Source organism: Pan paniscus, chromosome 5 (genome assembly GCF_029289425.2).
Source record: "Pan paniscus chromosome 5, NHGRI_mPanPan1-v2.0_pri, whole genome shotgun sequence".
In the NCBI taxonomy this organism is placed as follows: domain Eukaryota; kingdom Metazoa; phylum Chordata; class Mammalia; order Primates; family Hominidae; genus Pan; species Pan paniscus.
Genome location: NC_073254.2, coordinates 65,229,943 through 65,248,384, shown reverse-complemented (window position 1 = coordinate 65,248,384; position 18,442 = coordinate 65,229,943). Strand labels below are relative to the sequence as shown.

The 18,442-nt window shown below is 34.4% G+C and overlaps 1 protein-coding gene across 1 annotated transcript in view; it reads right to left on the bottom strand.

Moving 5' to 3' along the window:
* Positions 1-353: 353 nt before the first annotated feature.
* Positions 354-18,442, bottom strand: part of TFAP2D (transcription factor AP-2 delta) — a 59,642-nt gene continuing 41,553 nt past the window's right edge. Inside the window, exon 8 of the mRNA XM_034962233.4 lies at positions 354-705. Coding sequence (XP_034818124.2) covers positions 486-705 — 220 coding nt within the window. The 3' untranslated portion in view covers positions 354-485. The remainder of the gene's footprint in view (positions 706-18,442) is intronic.

Here is an 18,442-nt window from a genome sequence, read left to right as displayed (position 1 = left end):
TATTTAGTGGAATGAGGCACTCTTCAGTTAAAGGGAGTTAAGTCGAGAAAGACTGGAGCTGTAAGTACTGGTGGTGGATTCCAGTTTGGTTATGCTTTCTGATCCCTACCTACATAGTTGGGTAAGAAAGTGCATCAGTTAGATGTGAAAAAGCATGTGCTGCCTCTCCAAAGTCCAGAAGTGCTTAAAAACTGTGATGTATATAATTCAGACAATAAGTTACGTGCACAAAGGAGTTTATCATAACATAAAATTAAAAGGTGACAATTTCATCACACAGTTACACTGCTGTTTTCCTTTTTTTTTTCTTTTTTTTTTGGTTTTGTCCTTTTTTGTTTCATTTTTCATTTCCATTTTTGTTTTTTATGGAGGGTTGGGGAAGGGTAGAGATTTGGTCCACTGAAGATTAGTCACCCTCAATGATATATATATTAGAAAAAATATCAGCAGCAAGACTCTCTGGAAATAGATTCTGTTTGATGTAGCTAGTCTGTCTTTTCTGTTTTGCCCTCTTTCACGGCAGCCTCTGAAGTTTTCCGCAGGGGAGCTTTCTCCGAGTTGGCATGTCCTTGGCCAGAATCCGCCGCTCCGCCGTTCTTGTGAGTAGTGTGTTTTTCCAAGTAGTTCAGCATTTCACTGAGAACTGTTTGGAAAGTGCTTAGAGCTGCACATATTGCCGGAGTCCCAAAGCCATGAGTGATCAAACTGGAAATGAGAAGTGATAGGAAAAAAGAGGTGAATGATTTGCAGTATCATGTGAAATAGCAAATCTCTCCATATAATTCAGAACATTCAATTAAACAGGTATTCATTGTGTTCCTAAATGATGCTAAGCATTGTGGAAGATACAACACAGTTGAAGGTATTGCTCTTGACTATGTAAGAAATGTAGGACCAGTTTGGAAGACTTGTCGTTAATAGAGTTGATATGCACTAATTATTATTTATATATATATTTTATTATACTTTAAGTTCTAGGGTACATGTGCACAACGTGCAGGTTTGTTACATATGTATACATGTGCCAGCTTGGTGTGCTGCACCCATTAACTCATCATTTACGTTAGATATATCTCCTAATGCTATCCCTCCCCCCTCCGCCCACCCCATGACAGGCCCCAGTGTGTGAGTTCCCCTTCCTGTGTCCATGTGTTCTCATTGTTCAATTCCCACCTATGAGTGAGAACATGCAGTGTTTGGCTTTTTGTCCTTGCGATAGTTTGCTCAGAATGATGGTTTCCAGCTTCATCCATGTCCCTACAAAGGACATGAACTCATCATTTTTTATGGCTGCATAGTATTCCATGGTGTATATGTGCCACATTTTCTTAATACAGTCTATCATTGATGGACATTTGGGTTGGTTCCAAGTCTTTGCTATTGTGAATAGTGCCGCAATAAACATACGTGTGCATGTGTCGTTATAGCAGCATGATTTATAATCCTTTGGGTATATACCCAGTAATGGGATGGCTGGGTCAAATGGTATTTCTAGTTCTAGATCCCTGAGGAATCGCCACACTGACTTCCACAATGGTTGAACTAGTTTACAGTCCCCCCAACAGTGTAAAAATGTTCCTATTTCTCCACATCGTGTCCAGCACCTGTTGTTTCCTGACTTTTTAATGATTGCCATTCTAAGTGGTGTGAGATGGTATCTCTATGTGGTTTTGATTGATACGCACTAATTATTACCAAGTCTAAATATTTAACACATGACTTGATTCTCCACCCCATTAAGAAGTAGCTGGAAAACACACCTTTAGATTCTATGTGTGGAAATATCTTGCTTTCAAGAATGGCATATATGGCATAGACCACACATGAAGAAATCATAATTGGCTGAGTGTGCCTCATGGCTAGCTGTCCCTCTGACTTCATTCTCCTTTTCCATAGTAATGCACTTTAATCTGGGCATATGGCCATCCAGCTGGAGACTACATTTCCAAGCTTCTTTTGCAGTGAGTTTTGGACATGGGACTTAACCTACCCACAATGTAACATAAAGAGAAGTGATACATGCAATTCCCACTTGCTTAAAAGGGTAGCTATGCCCTATGTAGATAATCGCTTAGGTGGTAGGGACAAAACAAGTTAGAAGGAACCTATTCATCTCCAGACTCCTAAATGAGAGAGAAATAAAACCCTGTCTTATGTAAGCCACCCAACATTTAGGTCCCGAAAACTAACTAATTAGCTAATAACAAAAACTAATAAGCAAATATAAGGAATGTTATGGTAACCTCAGCATAGGTAGTTCTTCCAACCACGACAAATGTCATCTTTGGTTGAACAAACACATAACTGTAGATTTAGTCTTCTTGTGAACAGAAGCTACCCAGATTGTTCACTTATGTTAACTGTCCCGAAGTGACACTACCAGTTTGCTTCCTATGTCTCATAATAATATAGAAAAACATCCTTGTCACATAGTATGCCCATGTTATAATATATATATATACAACATTGTGCATATGTGTATAGTACATTTAATAAAGCCATTAACTGCTTAAGTCCTAGCTTGTAACTGTTATTATGACATTAGTAGTTTTTGAATCAGATATACCACCCTTCACAATATTTTAGCTACCTATAGTTTTCTTTCTTAAGTTACATAATCTTTAACAGCAAAAATAATAATATTTTATAATAATACAAATGAAGGATTTGGGGTTTAAGGCAGCCTATTAATATGCCTCAGTGGAGGTAATAGTAAGATCTACCATGTGGGGTTGTTGTTTTTATTAGTCTACGCAAAGGGCTCAGGAGGATGCAGATCTAAACAAAGTCTTAGATAAATGATAGAGATTGTTGGCTGGGTATATTTTCTGGGTAGAGGGTAAAATTTCTGCATGTCCCTCATTATTCCATAGGTTGTTACCATCTTTCTTCTGAATATATTACAAAGTTTTCCCTGAGCCTCCATCATAGTTAACATATATTAAAAAGAAAAAAGAAAATTCCAATCTCTGATTATGTGGGAAACAACAATGGCCAATGCTTGGGCAATTATCTGCACCAAAGTTTGTGGTGTAAGACATCATCACTGCTCAACTACTATATCCACACCTCTGCTACAAGGTCTTGCATTGCCAAACAGGAAAAATAATTTAAGCTCTATTTCTACAATGAGACAACTAGAGGGGAAGCCAAATAATTTGAAATCTATCTGGGATCTTGGACAACAAATGGAATTGTTGGAGTGGTGGAAGAATTAATCATGGTGATACCCACAAAAAGAACTGGGTAAAGCCAACCATTAATGTCCAGATATTTGACCCCAGGCACAAACTATCTCTTTTCTCATGTTTTATTCCTGTTTAGAGCTCCTTTTTAAATTTTCTTCTATATTGGCATGTCCTCTTTGTTGTGACTCACCTCTTCATCTATAGCAGAATATACAATATTATTTAGTTTCACAGGGTATTATTGAAGTTAATATCTAATATTTGAGTTCTGAACATATGTCAAGTCCTGTTCTAAGTTTTTTATCTGTATCACTTCATATAATTCTAGTTACAACACTAAGAACTAGATAATATTATTTCCATTTTACAGACGAAGAACTGAGTCCCAGAGAAGTTAAATAATTTGCCTGAGAAATTGGATATTCTGTACTTATGTTCCTCCCAGGCTGAGGGTACATTTTTCTCTGAGAAATCACATTTTCTGTGGGCAGTTTTAGCTCAGTTCCTCTGACTTAACTTTGTACTTGGACAGCCTTGATGGCTGGTAAAATCAGATGCTTTTTACTCACTTTCCTGCCTAAGAGCAGGGTTTTTAAAAATCAAGCACAGGTAGGTAGTTATATATAAATGCTTTTATTATCCACTTTGAGAAAAGAGCTGTTTCCATATTTAAAGATTCCTCTTAAGCTGGTATCACTTCTTGACTGATGGGCTTTCTTGTTCCAAAATATGGATCTGATCATTAGCAGTCTGCATTGTCATCTTTGCCTTGGATTGAGAACCAAGTGTACCAAGTCCTCACACTGGCTTTGACGTCAGGCACTTCGTGATTTGGAGGAAGTTATTTAGCCTTGTAAAATGACAGTAGTCTAACAAGAACATCTGCTAGGTTCTTTCCAACTCTAAGCTTCAATTTAAGAGTATAACATCTTCATGGTGTTATTAAAATCAAGGACATGGACACAGGTTATGGAAGTTGAAAAACCACTTCAGGGCTGGGCGCAGTGGCTCATGCCTGTAATCCCAGCACTTTGGGAGGCCAAGGCGGGCAGACCACAAGGTCAGGAGTTCGAGACTAGCCTGAGCAACTGGTGAAACCCTGTCTCTACTAAAAATACAAAAAAAAATTAGCCGGGTGTGGTGGTGCATGCCTGTAATCCCAGCTACTCAGGAGGCTGAGGCAGGAGAACCGCTTGAACCCAGGAGGCGGAGGCAAGATCGTGCCATTGCATTCCAGCCTCGGCAACAGAGGGAGACTTTGTCTCAAAAAAAAAAAAGCCACTTCGTTCAACAAAGAACTCTAAAATCAATTGAAGGATATTCAATATAAAAAAAAGTCATTTTGACTTTCATGACCTGAAAGGTCATCTTTCAATATGAAAAACATTATGTAAATTTTGTTAATTACCTAATTTAACATTACCTACATATTAAAAATATGCATAGCGCACTGCACAGAATGATAATAAATGTAAGGCAAAGATTCTTTTCTAGCAGTTTTCAGTGAAATTTATGAACCCCAAATAATTAAAGTAATCTAATGTACTACAATAATGTAAAAAGAAGTGTGCAATCACAGTTTGTTTTAAAAAGTTCTGGGAACATCATGCTATTCTTTTAGCCCCAGTCATCCAGAAAAATAGGTGTGTATCTCATTCACAGTGACATACAGAAAAGGAGGGGGCTGGGTTCAGTGGCTCATGCCTGTAATCTCAGAGCCTTGAGATGCCAATGTGGCAGGATCACTTAAGCCCAGGAACCTGAGAGTACAAAGAGCTATGATTGCACCATTGCACTCCAGGCTGGGCAACAAAGCAAGTCTCTATCTCAAAAGAAAAAAAAAAAAAAAAGGGAGAGAAAAAAGAAAAGGAGAGAGGAATAATGTAGAATCTCCAAAAAAAAAAAAAAAAAGAAAATTAGAAATAGAAGGTCTGACTTTTGATCCTAGACAGGAAAAAAAAATAAATAAATAAATAAGACTAAGGTCACCTGCAAGGTAACGAACTATAGTCAAATCTTCAAACTCTTTGACAATAGAGATGATTTTCAACTTTGGAGAATATTTTTCAGTTACAGGTTTGATATTTAAGTTACCCTTGGCATTTGCACATAATTTCACCAGATTACTGATGAGAGCGCATTTCACATGCAAATATCACCAGGGTTAAATGGCCCATGATGGTTTGAAATAGGCAGTCAAAATATAGAAGTTACTTAAATTCTAAATTCTAAAACTCTATCCTCAATGAGGCCCTGGAGACAACTTGCATTGTGTTAGATAAGTCATGTCTATGCTACATTTGTAAAAGAACAGTGACTATAGAGGATTCACAGGTCATATCAGTTTTCTTAATGTTTCCCAGGTCGCCTTCCTTCACCCTATGTAATCACGTGCTCTATTACCTTATTTTTGCAAAGTTTATCTCAAGCTTATCTCTTTTTAATACCCAAACATGACCGTTATTCCTATTTGTGTGTGTTTGTGTGTCCTCCCTCTCTCAGCCAATTGAAATTCCACTCAAAGAAACTCACAATTTCTTTGATGATACTGATGAAAAAGAGATTAGTTTCCTCATGCCTGAAAAACAGGTGTGTTACTTCCAAAGGATAGAAACTTGCCAAAGTGATGAGAGGACTTAAATAAAATTCCTGGGAGAAAGAAGTAACAATCCCCAAACAAATGTAAAACTATAGCACAGAGGGGACAATGGGAAGAAAACAGGTGAGGCTAAACTCTCAGTCACAAAGTGAGGAAGAGGAATGGGAATAACATTGGTAGCCAGAGCATAACTGACAATCCAGGTATATCAGATTTTTACTACAAGTGGTAAATCATGTTCCTCAACATAATAAAGACCATATATGACAAGCCTACAGCTAACATCATACTCAATAGTGAAAAGCTGAAAACTTTTCCTCTAAGATCAGGAACAAGAAGACGGTGCCCACTCTTACCACTTTTATTACTATTTTACATAGTACTGGCAGTCCTAGACAGAACTATTAGGCAACAGAAAGAAATAAAAAGCATCCAAATCAGAAAGGAAAAAGTTCAATTGTTTCTGTTTGCAGATGATATGATTTTAGAAAATCCTGAAGACTCTGTGAAAAACTGTTATAATAAATGAATTCAATAAAGTTGCATGATACAAAAATCAGTTGCATTTCTAAGCAGTACCAGTGTGAAAAATTAAGAAAGAAATTAAGAAAGCAATCTCATGGTATCAAAAGTAATAAATAGTATCAAAAAGAATAAAATACTTAGGAATAAATTTAACCACAGAGGATTAAAGATCTGTATACTAACAATTATAAGACACTAATGAAAGAAATTAAAGAAGGCACGAATGAATGGAAAGCAATAACCTGTGTTCATGGATTGGAAGCATTAATTTTTTTAAATGTCCATACTAAAACCAATCTATGGATTCAGTGCAACCCCTACCAAAATTTAAACAGCATTTTCACACAAATAGGAAAAACAACACTAAAATTCATTGGGAACCATGAAAGACCCTAAATAGTCAAAGCAATCTTGAGAAACAAGAACAAAGATGAAAATATCATGCTACTGATTTCAGATTATATTACAAAGCTATAGTAATCAAAACAGTATAGTACTGGCATAAAAACAGACACATAGACCAATGGAACAGAACGAGTCTAGAAACAAACCCTCATATATGTAGTAAGCTAATCTTTGACAAGATCTTAATGAATACACAATGGGAAAAGGATGGTCTCTTCAATAAATTGTTCTAGAAAAACTGAGTATCCACATGCAAAAAAGTAAAATTGGATCCTTATCTTACACCATACACCATACACAGAAATGAACTTGAAATTGATTAAAAACTGAAACATAATAAAAGACCAAAACTATAAAGCTCCTAGAAGGAAAAATATTTTTGGCATTGGTCTTGGCATTATTTTTTGGATATGACACCAAAAGCACAGGCAACAAAACCAAAAATAGGGAAATGGGATTAGGTCAAATGAAAAACACTTCTGCACAGTAAAGGCAACAATCACAAAATGAAAAGGCAACCCATGGAATGGGAGAAAATATTAGCAAACCATACATTTGGTACAAAAATTAGTATCTAAAATATATAAGGAGCTCATGCAACTCAATAGGAAAAAAAAAACAAATAACCTGATATTTAAAATGGGCTTAGGACACAAACATACAGTTTTCCAAAGATGACATACAAATGGATAGTAAGTATATGAACAGATGCTAAACATCACTAATCAGTGATACACAAATTAAAACTACAATGAGATGTCACTTCACATTTGTTAGGATGGGTATTTTCAAAAAGCTGAGAAATAAGTGGTGGTGAGGGTGTAGATAAAAGGGAACCCTGCACACTGTTGGTGGAAAAGCAAACTGGCACAGCCATTATGCAAAACACTATGAAAGTTCCTCAAAAACTTAAACATTAGAATGACAACATGATCCTGCAATCCCATTTCTGGGTATATATCTAAAGGAAATGAAACCAGTATCTGAAAGAGATATCTAAACTCCATGTTCATTGCAGGATTATTTCTAATAGTCAAGATGTATATAAAATGGAATATTATTTAGCCATAACAAAGAAGGCAATTTTGCCATTTTGACAACATGAATGAATCTGGAAGACATTATGCTAACTGAAATAACCCAGACACAGAAAGACAAATACTGTATGGTGTCATTTATATGTGAAATCTAAAAAAGCCAAACCATAAAAACAGAGTAGAGGGTGGTTGTCAGAGGCTAAGAAGTGACAGAAATGGGGCGATGTTGGTCAAAAGGTACAAACTTTCAGTAATAAGATGAATAAGTTCTGGGGATCTACTGTATAGCATGGTGGCTATAGTTAAGAATAATGCATTATATATTTGAAAATTATATATATTCAAGATATAATTAAGAGAGTATATCTTAAGTGTTGTCACCACACACACCCAAAATGTAACTATGTGAGGTGATGGATGTATTAACTTGATTGTTGTGATCATTTCACAATATATATCAAATCATCATATCCTGCATCTTAAATATATATTATTTGTATTTGTCAATTATACCTCAATAAAGCTGGTAAGAAAATAAACAGGTCTGAGACGGAAAACTATTATTATCAATGCATACTTCACCTGACATTATCTGCCAGCAGTTAGGTATTAGTCACCTCCAGGAGGCGTCTAGCCTGGGGAAGAAGGAGTGGGGACACCAGTTTCTGGAGTGACATTTTTTCCTTAAATGGTTTTATTTATGTTTATTTTAATTACAATACTAATTCCTTTATTTTTATTTTTATAGATTAAAGGGATATAAATGTAGTTTCATTGCATGGATATATTGCACAGCAGTGTATGTAATAATTGAATTAATGAATAGCTAAATGTTTCTTGGTTTCATTTGGGAATCTTTGATGCCCAGATTTGTAGGGTTTTGTTTCAAAGTTTTGTTCCAAGAATGAGAAAAAGGAATAGTGCAGATAGGCCTAATGTTTGCAGGGAAGAGTATTCTGTTAGCATATGAAAGATTAAATAATTCTTTGCTTTCTTTTCAGAGCTCAATCTTTAAAGCTGGCAATAGTATAATAAATAAAATTGAGACCTTTTTTTAAGTCTAGAAATCACCTATTTATGGACAAAGAAAACACAAGCACATGTTTCAGAGACAATGAAGTTGTTAGCTAATCTTTAATCTTTGAGAAATCCTGGAAGATGGGACATAAAGTAGTACAATTAAACAGAGAGACATGCCTTAATAGTTAAAGCAGGAGGAAAAAAGATTTTAGAAACTCTGGGTTATTAAATTATATGTAATTAGTCTAACACATTTCTATAATGGGATATTTTCAAAATTTGAATTTATCAAGATTGAATTTGCATATAGTAATATTTACTCTTTTCAGGCTTACAGTTGGTTGAAATTTAACAAGCCCACACAGTGGTGTAACTACCACCATTACCCAAAAAGCTTCTCGTGTGTTTGCCAGTCAATTCACTCTCCCAAGCCCCAGCTCCTGGCAATCACTGCTCTCATTTTTGTTCCTATAATTTTCACGTTTCCCCAGAGTTTCATATAAACTGAATCATGAAGTCTATAGACTTTCATGACTGGCTTCTTTCATTTAGTATAATAATTTTCAGATTCATTTATGTTGTATTTATCAATATATTGTTTCTTTTTATTGCTGGTAAGTATTCCATTGAATGGATTTATGACAATTTGTTCACAATGGGTTATTAAAAAGCTGAAGTGTTAGTATTTAAAAAGTAGAAGTAATCACTGAAATGCTGCATGGATTTAGTAAGATATGTAATAAAGTAAGTGTATTTCCTTTTATAAATGAGTTATTAGAGCAGTAGCAATATAATTGAGTGCAGGATTTCAGCAATGCACCTGACAAAGTCTCCCCACATACTGTAAGAAAAGTTGGAGGGGAGGAGGAAGGTAAGCTAGATAACAGCAAAGTAAGGGAAATTCACAGCTGGTTGTACAATGACACCCAAAGTGTGGATGTAAGGGCAGTTGTCAACCTTGAAAGATGTCTCTTGTGGAGTGCTGCAAGGCTGTCATTAATCCCACTCTGCTGGACACATTAATTAACAATGTGATTGAAGGCATCATAGATTTTTAGCTTAATGGCTGGTATTAAAATAAAGAGGAAAGTTCCTGCATTGTATAACAGAACCAAAGTTCTGAAAAACCTTAATGTGATAGACAGCTTAATTGTTGGGCCAAAATCAATGATAGGAAATTTAGGGGAGATTAAGGAAAACATGTCCACTTGGGTAAAAAGCAAATTAGTGTTGCGATATACTAAGAAGAAGATCTGACTCAAGGGCTATTCATAGGAAAGAGCTTTATGAAAACAGTAAAGTCTAAACTAAAAAGGCAAAGGTCAAAATTTGAGGTTTGGAGCACAGCTAGGCGGACTTAGACACTACATCTACCTTGGACTATATTCTCATTCATTTTCTCTTTCTTTCTCTCTCTCTGTCTCTCTCTGTCTCTAACTAGATTACAGCTCATTGATTTCATTTTCCTATTACTAATTTCACACTGAGGAGCAGAAAGGCTCTGACAACTGACTGTGAACAATACCATCACCTGCTGAGAAAATTCAGACTAGTGTAGTTTACGGCACCTGATGTTAAGGGAAAATGTAACTTATATTTAACAGTCATCTTCCTAATTTTATTCATGGTTTTAAAAGCTCCTATTTTGCTAGACCTCCCAATTAACATTCTCTAAAGCACCTTTCTTGCAACATAAACCATCTCCTCAAATTGGCTCAGTTCAGGAAGGAGGTAACTGTTTACTGAATTCAGAGGTGAAGCTCTACTTTTCTGTTTTCCTCTTAAGTGTCAGGTTTCTTCCCTAAGTGTTTACATTTCAATGATTTGAAGAATACCACTGGGTAGAGTAGCCATTCCTAGGGAGATTTTGCACTCGTGTGTGTAGTGTGTTTGTGTGTATGTGTATGCATATATGTGTGAAAGAGAGAGAAAGAGTGTGTGTGCACCTGTGGACTTGTAAAATGGCATCTTCTTCTTGACCAGTGGCCTTGACCTGAATGTTTTACTGATATAGTCTATAACTTTTTACATGGAAATGTATTGCAACCATTCAAACTGTATTCTCTTAACAGTGGGTGTCAAAAGTGTAGAAATTGAGGCTCAGAAATGAAAGAGAAGAGGTAGAATAGAGGATGGAAGAAAAGAGACTGCTGTTGGAAAGAAAGTACACTTTAATCCTTTCTTCTTTTTCCCTGTGTGGTTTTACTAATAAGGTGGTAGCAACAACCCATTTTTAACTTGGACAGTGTTTATACTTAGAAATTGCTTGCATTAATGATGAGGACCTATCAGAAAATTCCATATAATAGGAATTTCACAAACTTCTCTTCGCACCTTATAATCCCTGGTTAAGTGCATTTCTTGCTCATGGTCAAGGCCTTACCTACATTTATCCTTAAAATCTCCAAAGCTTCAGTTCTTACTTAGAATGTAAGCTAGTATAGGAATCTGAATGTTAGAGGAATAAGAAGTATTTTACTTTCTCTAATCTAAGTAAGTATAGTTTACATTTCACTAGCTTAATTGTATGTTAGATAAATGCTACAAAGCTGTGTCCATATTATTCTAATTGTCCTTCAAAAATGCTTTATCTTTACTTTAATTGATTTGTCTAAACTAATTTAAATTAGACCAGTAAAGCAATTTTCTAAAACATAGCCTGAAGCAACCTTCTATGGAATCCTCTCCTGAATTCTTCCTATCTTGGCAAGAGTTGTGCCTGGTATCCAGCACCTTTCTACCTACTAAGCAAACACTGATTCAATATGTGTTATAAAGGAAATGAAAGTCTCTTTAGTATTTGTCACTGAAGATTAGATCACTCAGTTGTGTCTGCCAACCATAGATAAATTTTTCTAGCTTTCTTTTGGGGTACAAAAAGCTGGAGGTAATAGACACTATCGTGCTACAAACTAGAAGACTGAAAATCAAGAGAAAATAGCCTGCCATCATCATTTAAGTAATTTGACTAAAAGCTAATTTCATTTTATAAAGTTTCAACTTTTTACCTGAAAAAGCAAGCAAGCTTTTTTCTCCCCCACCTTTTTTTTTTTTTTGGTGTGTGTGAAGGTTGAAATGGTGTTTGGGTTATTATTCCTATTATTTTGTTATGTTGCATCATTTCAATGGGTGTTTACTATCACTAATCTTTTTATTTCTAGAATTGCATACTGATGTCACTCAGTTCTGCTTTTAGCCCTCTGGGAAGGATGCAAACGGTAAGATTTAAATGGAAGACAAATCTCCTTTTCCTTCCCTCTAAGATTATTCAGTTATCACAGGCTTAGGTCCAAGTGCAGTCTATAATCTCACTACAGTGTTAGGTGGCCACTAGATAAGTGCCTTCTACTCATGAGAACAGCCAGTAGAGAGGGAGTCTGGGGAACAGACCCTCAACAACAACAGCAAAGAATTCTAGGTCTTCTCTGCCCAACCTTACTTCCTCTCACGGCTCTGAGTATTAGACACTTTATCTCTAAAGCAGCACAACTTCTAAATGTAGGCCATGGAGAGAGACCCTTACCATGGGGCATGTAACTGGGTCTTATCCTCCAGAACTCAATGGCATCTATTCTCTGTAGCCTAAATGATTCAGAAAGCAGATGAAAGGTGAAACCAGTTGATGATGCTTATTTTCTACATAGATTATCTTATCTCATGGTCCCAAGTACTTTTAAAATGGAATTTAATTAAGATACACAATTAAACTATCTAGTTCTCTGGTGGTGAAGAATCATTGACATCTACTCATTAAGCAAAACCTTGACAACACTCTCAAATGTTCTGTGGTTTCTTCAGTTGGTGGTTCTCAACCCTAGATGCATAGAAGAAATCACTCACAAAGCTTATTTCAAAAATAGTAACGTATGTGTCCCACCTCAAAGACCCTGATTTAATTGGTTTGGGATGAATCCAAAGCATCAGTATTTTTTAAACAACCCTCATTCCATTTAAATGCAGAGAAAAAAATCAGTATGTCTCCTTAGGACCAAGAAATAATGCCTAACTATTATGTCTGCATTCCTCCTTGGGAAAAAGAGGATGATAAACTTCTGCAGCATTTCCCACAAGACCTTCTGCGGAATCTTAGTTTTATGTAATGTTAATATGTACTCTGAGATTTAAAAACAGTTTTCATGATCAAGTTTTAGAAACTGTGGCTAAGTATTACCTCCTTTCAAAAAGGGTTCTGGGAGTCTTTGGTATGCCAATATGCATTGTCATACTTCAAGGTAGGTATAATAATTAAGGTTTCTTTAACCAAAAAAACACTTGGCCATGAAACACTTTCAGACATCATCTCATAGGACTGACTAGTGCTCTATGAAGCTCAATTTGGGGAAATATGTTTATGACTACCCTGAATCTCTGTCAGATTGGGAGATGTGTGCTCATCCACTGCCCTAAAGTCACATTCCTTCTGTTCTTCTCAGCCACTTACTTCGAGGTCCCAAAGGGGAATGAATGGGTCCTTGTGACTCCATTTTACCTCAGTTCAGCTCATTAGCAAAGCAGGCTAAAATAAAAATCATTGCACATACATTAGAAGAGACTACAATCAATTACATCCAAGTCAGCTTCTTGAAAGTGATATCATTTGATGCCTGCACCATAATTTTTACATATGAGAATGGAGATTTTTACAGGGGTACATTTGTTACATCTTGTTACATTTCTCCCTATCAGATGTATTTTCTGTTTGGAATAGAGGAATGAAAATGCTAAGCTTTTTAAAATGAATTTTATCGAACTGTTGATGTTTTAAGATGAACAAGTTGAGAAAACATAAAAAGCAGATATGAGATGATATAGAAACTCAGCATAAGTAATGATTTAAAATGAATCAGTAAATTCAGAATGGAGTAAAATATTATTGGTCTAGAAAGAACCTTAGAGATCACCCAGCTTAACTGCATTGACTCATGAACATGCAGAGGTCACACGGGTGCAATGCCTATTCTAAATCTACACATCTAGCTGGTAACCAAGTGGAGACTGAGTTAGATCCCCTGACAATTAATCCCAAGTGCTTCCCACCATGCCATATTGTCTCTCTGTGGATTTCTCTCCAGTCCATAGCTCAACAAAGATAGACAATATTTAAATAAAAATTAGCCAAACTCTTCCACAATGTATGTGTTCCCCAAAGCCAATTATTCACACATGTAGTTATTACAGGGTCATGTTTCCAACTTCTAATTAGAAAAAATTACCTCTGGCTTCTATTGTTTTAACCACTAGTCTCCTATGTGCTAAATCTAAAAATCCATAAAAATTCATCAAAAGCCCTGCCATGGATGCTTTAATGTATGTGTCTCCTGACAAAGATTCATTGCTTGAGTAAACTTTAGGCAGGCTTCTGAACCTTCTCCTAGGCCCATCTTTGCATTTCCTTGTAAAAATCCAGTTTTAGCAAGAAAGATCTCCCTAACTCATATCTGCTGACCCTTGCTTTTGAGATTACAGATTTAATTGAAATTTCATTGTTTCTTTTCTCACACTAAAGAATGCTTGGTGAAGAAAACTGCCCACCATTGATGACCTTCCCAGCCACTTTTCCATCTCAAGAAAATTTAACAAAATAAAAACAAAAAACAAAAACTATGCACACTTTAGGCTTCTTGGAGAAAACTAAACATGCTCACATTTAAGTAGAGACAAATATCCGCTCTTCAGCGTGTTGCCAAGAACAGAGCAATCAGAAAATACCAGTTGAGTTGACTGTAAGGCATGTCATATGTGGAACCCTGAAGGAAATGGGAATGAATAACCCTTGAAGAGAAAACTAGGGAAGACAAAAGAACTGCCTTTAGAAAGTGGGAGGGAACCAGGATGAAAGTAACTCTGTAAAGCCCACAAGAAGTGGGACATTGGGAAATGGAAGGAAGGCATTTCTAATAGAGTTGTCAAAGATAGAGAGCAGTCTATTATTGAGAGTTTCCAAGCTTGAGATGGATGATAACTTGACAGAGACGTTGGAGAGGAGGTCTAAATATTGAACGAGAGTAGGAAATGTTAGGGGCCTTCCAACACTGAGAATCAATGAAGAAAATTTAATCACCAGCAAGCACACAAATGTCTGGGACTGTCTATACATTCCTTATTTCCCTAGGCAGTAGTAAGAGGGTATATTTCTAAGAAGGTAGGCTGTCAGGATAATTTATGAGTTAAGTAGGAGAATTAAGCACATTGATCATTTTACTTCCCTAGTCCATCGTCCAATTAAAACATCATGGCCCTGAGAATGAACCAGTGGAGAATATACACAGGACCCAATTGAGATATTATTATAATCTACATTTATTTACATATATTTATTGCATACATACTATTCGCTAGGTACTATGGATAAAAAGATGGAATTTCCTTATTTCCCCAGGAAAAATTACCAGTATGCTTAATCTTCTATTGTAGCATCACTCTTGTATATTATAAGTTTATATATTTATATATAATTATATATATTCTATATATGTAGAATAATTATATATATTCTATATATATAGAATAATTATATATATTCTATATATATAGAATAATTATATATATTCTATATATATAGAATAATTATATATATTCTATATATATAGAATAATTATATATATTCTATATATATAGAATAATTATATATATTCTATATATAGAATAATTATATATATTCTATATATATAGAATATTTATATATATTCTATATATATAGAATAATTATATATATTCTATATATATAGAATAATTATATATATTCTATATATATAGAATAATTATATATATTCTATATATATAGAATAATTATATATATTCTATATATATAGAATAATTATATATTCTATATATAGAATATTTATATATATTCTACATATAGAATAATTATATATTCTATATATAGAATAATTATATATATTCTATATATAGAATTATATATATTCTATATATAGAATTATATATATTCTATATATAGAATAATTATTATAATTCTATATATAGAATAATTATTATAATTCTATATATATAGAATAATTATTATAATTCTATATATAGAATAATTATTATAATTCTATATATAGAATAATTATTATAATTCTATATATAGAATAATTATTATAATTCTATATATAGAATAATTATATATATTCTATATATATAGAATAATTATATATATTCTATATATAGAATATATATATATTCTATATATAGAATATATATATATTCTATATATAGAATAAATATATATTCTATATATATAGAATAAATATATATTCTATATATATAGAATAATTATATATATTCTATATATATAGAATAATTATATATATTCTATATATATAGAATAATTGTATATATTCTATATATAGAATAATTGTATATATTCTATATATAGAATAATTGTATATATTCTATAGAGAGAATAATTATATATATTCTATATAGAGAGAATAATTATATATATTCTATATATAGAATAATTACATGTATTCTCTCTATATAGAATAATTACCTATATTCTCTATATAGATATATATATCTATATATAGAATATATAGATATACATATTCTATATATATAGAATAATTATACATATAATTATTCTCCACTTTAGAAGTTCTAAAGAATGGGATAATCCTCTAGTCATCTTTTCACTATCTGCCATTAACATAGTAGAAACAATAAATAATAATTCTACTAGAAATAACGCAAACAACAAAACTTCAGCCTCCCAAGGTACATGCTGAGAAAAAAAGTTTTCTCATCTTTTGGACAGGGTGTCTTCCCTGGACTGAGCCTTCAAGATAGTCTAATTTCTTATTACACTGTCAAATGTGCTTTTGTTTGACTTCAGATTCAAGGAGATTATGAGAACATGAGAGACAAACGGGAAAATTATAAGATTTCCTGAAATCTCAAAGAGGGGAATTCCTAACATTTCAAAAAAGTTAGGGCTCTGGGTTTCCATCTGAGCTGAGGCTACTCTGACCGTGAAACCCCATGCCACCTTGTTCTAATTGCCACCACTATTCCCAGGAACTGTGAGTCTATGGGGTCTTCTGCAGATGTCAATCAAATCTTTTCCCCTTCTCGTTTGTGTTGTGGTGTCTGCTGTGTTCTCTACAACAATACACACTGTTGATGGTACTCAGTAAATTATAAATAATGAATAAGTCTGCCTTCTGTCATTTTGATGGAAACAAGAAGCTTTCCAGGCTGTGAATTGTGAGAAGGGTCACTGCTATGCATACGGCTTCCCAGAACACACTGATATGTCAACTGCCATGGAAAACTAGCAGTAGTTATTTGTGCTTTGTCTGGACATATTAAATCTGCTGAAAGTAAGCCACAGTTCTCAAGGCACCAAATCGGCCAACCTATAAGGTATATTTTTAAGTGGTCTGCATTGGTAAGGAGGTTTAACTAAATAAAATAGTAACACAAGTTGATGGTATTAATTAGAGTATTCTTTATGCCTATCTAATTACGCTCCCTCTTCACTTCTTTCCCAGCCAGCATTCAGTAAAAATGGTGGAAAATCACACTCTGACAATTGTCTGCTTTCAAAGTTGGATGTGATATGTCTCCTTCGTAATTCATCTTTCTCTTGAGCTAATGGTTCTTTCGAAATTACAGTTGTCATTGTCAGCGGAAAATTTTAAAAGGGACACACTTGGCCTGGTACAGTTGCTCACACGCCTGTAATCCAGCACTTTAGGAGGCCAAGGTGGGCAGATTGCTTGAGCCTACAAAGTTGAAACAAGCCTGGGCAACATGGTGAAACCCTATCTCTATAAAAAATACAAAAACATAGCCAAGCATGGTGGCACATGCCTGTAGTCTCAAGAATCACCTGAGTCCAGGAAGTCTAGGGTACGTGAGACATGATTGAGCCACTGCACTCCAACCTGGGTAACAGATTGAGACCCTCTCTCACAAAAAATAAAATAAAATAAAAATAAAAAAGACATGCTATATGCTAACACGTTTACCCAGATTATAAGTAGAATCATCAATGTAGAATATTTTTATTTTTAATTTTAAAACTTTTGGTAGAGATGGAGTCTCTTTATGTTGCACAGCCTGGTCTTGACGTCTTGGCCTCAAGTGATCCTTTCACCTCGGGCTCCCAGTAGAATGTTTTTAATATGTTAGTATACAATACAAAACTTGATAGAATTCTCAGTAACACTTTAAAAAGGAATTGGAGTTTTTCTTCTCCCAAAGGGGGAAAAAAAGCTTATAGTTACGGAATATCCTAGAACTGTGGTTCTTAAACCTACCTATCAGAATCAACTTGAGAGTTTTAAAAATAACATAGATACCTGAGTCCAGCCCTAGAACTACTGAATCAAATCTTTAAATATTAAATATGTCCTCCAATCCTTGATTTTTTTTTTACAGTTTCAAGAGCGATTCTGATATAAAGCCAGGTATAAGAAATATACTTGTAAAGAGCAGAGTATATTTCAAGGCTAAGCAACAAGCTGACTTTTGCTATCCTATTGTTAACATATTCTGTTGATGCCTTTTTAAATAAATGTGCAGTAAAGAAATTACACACATTTAAATTCAGTCTACATCAGGAACCTTCACTTCGGGTTTCAATTGGAAATGCCAATCATGTATCTTTTGTTTAAAATGATAAAATTTAAGACATGCAATGGAATGAACTTGGACCCTCA